Below are 5,199 nucleotides of genomic sequence, written 5' to 3'. Positions count from 1 at the left end.
ACCTGATTGTCATCCCATTGATTGAAAACACCTGACTCTAATTTCACCTTCAAATTAACTGCTAATCCTAGAGGTTCACATACTTTTGCCACTCACAGATATGCAATATTGGATCATTTTCCTCAATAAATAAATGACCAAGTATAATATTTTTGTCTCATTTGTTTAACTGGGTTCTCTTTATCTACTTTTAGGACTTGTGTGAAAATCTGATGATGTTTTAGGTCATATATGCAGAAATATAGAAAATTCTAAAGGGTTCACAAACTTTCAAGCACCACTGTAAATGGAATTTTTTGAAATCAGAATAAATTCATACAGACTGGTGAAAATCTTTCCATATAAGCCAGGGATACATCTAACATAAGATTACACCATGGGCAAGAAATCGGACAGCATTTGTGAAAAATGAAACTTGATTTGCTCTTGCTTCCATCCATCCATCTTCTACCGCTTATCCGGGTCGCGGGGGTAGCTACCTAAGCAGAGCAGCCCAGACTTCCTTTTCCCCAGCCACCTCCACCAGCTCTTCCGGGGGAATACCGAGGCGTTCCCAGGCCAGCCGAGAGATGTAATCTCTCCAGCGTGTCCTGGGTCTGCCCTGGGGTCTCCTCCCGGTGGGGTATGCCCAGAAAACCTCCCTTGGGAGGCATCCAGAGGACATCCTAACAAGGTGCCCGAATTGTTTTGGATAGATTGAAAGATTGCTCTTACTTTTTCCTGTGAAATAGGAATAGAGCTTATTGTTTCAGGGATGCAGTGACCCAGTTTGGTTCCTGTTGTTCACCATGAATGTCAACATGGGGATGAATAAAGCAGGCTAACATGAAGATTAAAACAAGTCCTGACCTCAACTCCATCAAAAGTATGTGACTGTGCTTAAAAATCAGGTCTGTGCAAAGAAACACACACATTTAATTGCTCTAACAATTCTGCCAAGAAAAGTGATCAAATATCCAACCAGAATTCTGATAAAACCTTGTTGATGGCTACCAAAAGTGTCTGGTCAAGGGGAAACTTGAAGGGACATTGTCATTATGACATAAAAAAATTTAGATTGATAGACCATGATGTTGAATAAAGATCAGAATCAAACTCCATAGTGGTCACATGACAAGTGAACAAGAGACTCATACCCAAAAGACCTGTTCGTGAATGAAGCTGAGCCTGAGTGGCGCACGTGCATGACCCAGGGAAAAATTGAATGACTTGTTCACAAATGACACATCACTACCCCGCCCTGCTAACATTATGGTTATTGTTGGCTTCATGTACTTCCAGAAAAAGAAAGGAGGGCTCTTACACTGCTTCAAAGAGACCAGAACATCATCATCCTTCCTGCTGACAAAGGGAGATGCACAGTGTTGCTAAACACAGCGGACTACCACTCCAGGATGACCAGTCTCCTCAGCGACACTACCACCGATGGAACCTTGAGGCTGGACCTCATAAGTTGTTACAAAAAGAAAGTTGTTAGCTGCCTGCAACAACTAGAAAAGGACCAAGCCATCAACCGATCTCTGTACTACAGATTGTATCCTGGGGAAGACGTTCCTCTCATATACGGACTTCCCAAGATTCACAAGGAAGGAGCTCCACTCAGACCTATCATCAGCAGTATAAACTCTGTTATTTACAACATGGCCAAACACCTGGCCGCCATCCTGGCTCCTCTCATTGGGAATATGCCACATCACGTCAAAAACTCCCAAGGTTTTGCTACTAAAGTTGCAGACCTCAAACTAGACGCAGATGAAACCATGGTTTCCTATGACCTCACTTCTCTGTTCACCTGCATTCCCACCACAGAAGCAGTTGAATCTGTTAGGAAACGACTCCTTCGAGACAGCACCTTATTGGATAAAACGAACCTCACCACGGACCAGGTTTGCACCCTGCTTGACCTCTGCCTGACTACCACTTATTTCCAGTTTAATGAAAGTTTCTACAGACAGAAGCATGGATGTGCCATGGGCTCACCGGTATCCCCTATTGTGGCCAATCTTTACATGGAGGAAGTGGAACATAAAGCTTTGACCACTTTTTCAGAAGTTGCTCCCAGCCACTGGTTCAGATATGTGGATGACACCTGGGTTAAAATCAAAACCCATGAGGTGGAAGCCTTCTCTAAGCACATCAATGCAGTGGATATTAACATCAACTTCACTCGGGAGGACGTCAGTGGGAATAATCTAGCCTTCTTGGATTGTGATGTACACATTAGACAAGACAGAAGCCTGAGCATCGAGGTCTACCGGAAACCCACCCACACAGACCAGTACCTACTCTTTGACTCTCACCACCCACTGGAACACAAATTGGGGGTCATTAGGACCTTGCAACACAGGGCTCAGAATATCCCTACAACGATAGAGGGAAAAGAGAAGGAGCAGAATCACATCAAGAAAGCACTTCAGAACTGTGGGTATCCCAACTGGTCTTTCCTCAAGAGCAGAAAAAGGAACAGAATGGACAAGGAGGATAACAGGAACAAATGCAAGAACATTGTCATTCCCTACATTTCTGGTCTATCTGAGAAATTCAGGAGGATCTTCTACAAACACAACATTCCAGTACATTTCAGACCCAGTAACACTCTGAAGCAGAAACTGGTCCACCCTAAGGACAGAATACCCAGACACAAACAGGACAACGTAGTGTATGCCATTCAGTGCAGTGAGGAATGCATGGACTCATATATTGGGGAGACAAAGCAACCGCTTCACAGGCGCATGGCTCAACACAGGAGAGCCAGTTCCTCAGGCCAGGACTCTGCTGTCTACCTTCATCTTAACAACAAAGGACACTCATTTCAGGATTGCAACGTACGCATTTTAGCCAGAGAGGATCGTTGGTATGAGCGAGGAGTTAAAGAAGCCATTTTTGTCAACCTGGAACGGCCATCACTGAACAGAGGTGGGGGTCTAAGACATCATTTATCAGCCACCTACAATGCAGTCCTTGGAACACTTCCCAGACAACTGAATGCACACCAAAACCCAGCTGTTTTCAGTGACTCACAGGAGGACAGAGAGAATCAGCATTCCATTGATTACCATAACGGGCAATCCATTGATCACCCTAACGACTCTCGAGGCCGTTCACATCCAGCCCCCAGTTGACCCACACCAACAGGATGACTCAATGACACCTTAGATGAGCTTTTCATCCATGAGAGGATAAATACCTGATGCTCCCTACCAGTCAAACAGAACTGAAGAAGCCTTTCAGATGAGAGGTGAAGCGTCTTCAAGAATCTTCAAGCAAGTCCAGTTGCTCTCTTTTACCACCCACAGTTTACCATGACCTGGATGAATGAGAATCTTCACAGACAAATATCCAGAAACACTGCCACGTTCTCTGGGCCCGAGCTCTCTTACAATGGACTGAGGTGAAGTGGGAAAACTGTCCCGAGGTCTGACGAATCAAAAGTAGAAATTCTTTTTAGAATTCATGGACACCACATCCTGCAGGCTAAAGAGGAGACGGACCATCCGGCTTGTTATCAGTGCACAGTTCAAAAGCCAGCATCTGTGATGGTATAAGGGTGCATTAGTCCACACGACATGGGTAGCTTGTACATCTGGGAAGGCGCCATTAATGCTGAATGATTTTTATATGTTTCAGAAACAAAATCTTTTTCAGGGAAGGCCTTCCTTCTTTCAGCAAGACGATGCCAAACCACTTTCTACACATATTCAAATTGCATGGCTCTGTCGTAAAAGAGTCTGGGTGCTAAATTGGCCTGCCTGCAGTCCAGACCTGTCTCCCATTTAAAACATTTGGCACATTATGAAGCGCAAAATACAACAAAGGAGACCCTAAACTGTTGTGCAACTGAAATTGTATATCAGGCAAGAATGGGACAACATCCATCCATCCATCATCTGCAGCTGCTTATCCTGTCCTACAGGGTCACAGGCAAGCTGGAGCCTATCCCAGCTGACTATGGACAAGAGGTGGGGTACACCCTGGACAAGTCACCAGGTCATCGCAGGGCTGACACATAGACAAACAACCATTCACACCTACGGTCAATTTAGAGCCACCAATTAACCTAACCTGCATGTCTTTGGACTGTGGGGGAAACCGGAGCACCCAGAGGAAACCCACGCAGACATGGGGAGAACATGCAAACTCCACACAGAAAGGCCCTCGTCGACCGCTGGGCTCGAACCCAGGACCTTCTTGCTGTGAGGCAACAATGCTAACCACTACACCACCGTGAATGGAACAACATTTCTCTTTTAAAACTACAGCAATTGGTCTCCCCAGTTCCTAAACATTTACAGAGTGGTGTTCAAAGTAGAGATGATGCAACACAGTGGTAAACATGCACCTGTTCCAACTTTTTTGAAACGTGTTTCTGACATCAAATTCAAAATGAGCATATATTTTTTTCAAAAAACAATAAAATTTCTCATTTTCAACATTTGATATTTTGTCTTTGTATTATTTTCAATTAAATATAGGGTTTCCATGATTTGCAAATTTTCGCAGTCTGTTTTTATTTACAATTTACACAGCGTCCCAAATTTTTTGGAATTGGGGTTGTGATTAAAGATGTGTCACAAAAGATCCTCCAGACAGCTACCTATCAAAACCCTGATTAACAGGAAGAAGGGGTGGCCTGGCTATGGTTTACTGATCTACTTTAAAAGTCAAAGATCTCTCAGTATTTGATGTTACCTCTCTTGAATACATTGCTTTGAAGGTGGTATTGCTTTTCCTCCCCTCTGTTGCTGCTGTTGTTAGTTTATCATCCTTCCAAAGCTGCTGCCAGCTTCCTGTCAGAATTTAATTAACTTTTTACAATGATCTCATGTCTTTGCCCTGCCATAATTGTGCTTGGTGAGTTTAATCTCCATGTTGGCACTAAACATTCCTACACGTCTGAGTTCATCTCACTATTAGAGTGTGTTAACTTTTTAACAGCATACTGACTTTCCAACTCACACTCATGGCCATATTCTTGATTTGCTGGGTTCTACTGGTTTGAATGCTATTTCTGTCTCTGATTCAGTTTCTGGTATCTCTAATCATAAGCTTAATGAGTGCAACTTCCACATTACGACTACTCCTTTGGAGAACATCTCTGCCTATCACAATATTTGGTCTGTCAATTTGAATCTGTTTGCTGTTTCTCTTCAGTCCTCACCCTGGCTGACTTACATAAACTCTCCTCCTCTGATACTACGG

General features: G+C 43.7%; 1 protein-coding gene across 1 annotated transcript; it reads left to right on the top strand.

Moving 5' to 3' along the window:
• The first annotated feature begins 295 nt into the window (after positions 1–295).
• Positions 296–4,332, top strand: LOC132867925 (uncharacterized). Its single transcript, XM_060900891.1, has 3 exons — positions 296–673; positions 753–865; positions 1,282–4,332. The coding sequence occupies exons 2-3, from the start codon at positions 826–828 to the stop codon at positions 3,120–3,122; spliced, it is 1,881 nt and encodes a 626-aa protein (XP_060756874.1). The 5' UTR covers positions 296–673; positions 753–825; the 3' UTR covers positions 3,123–4,332.
• Positions 4,333–5,199: the final 867 nt, after the last annotated feature.

Source organism: Neoarius graeffei, chromosome 19 (genome assembly GCF_027579695.1).
Source record: "Neoarius graeffei isolate fNeoGra1 chromosome 19, fNeoGra1.pri, whole genome shotgun sequence".
In the NCBI taxonomy this organism is placed as follows: Eukaryota; Metazoa; Chordata; class Actinopteri; order Siluriformes; family Ariidae; genus Neoarius; species Neoarius graeffei.
The sequence above is the reverse complement of the archived record's forward strand: the minus strand, read 5'-3'. Positions and strand labels throughout refer to the sequence as shown.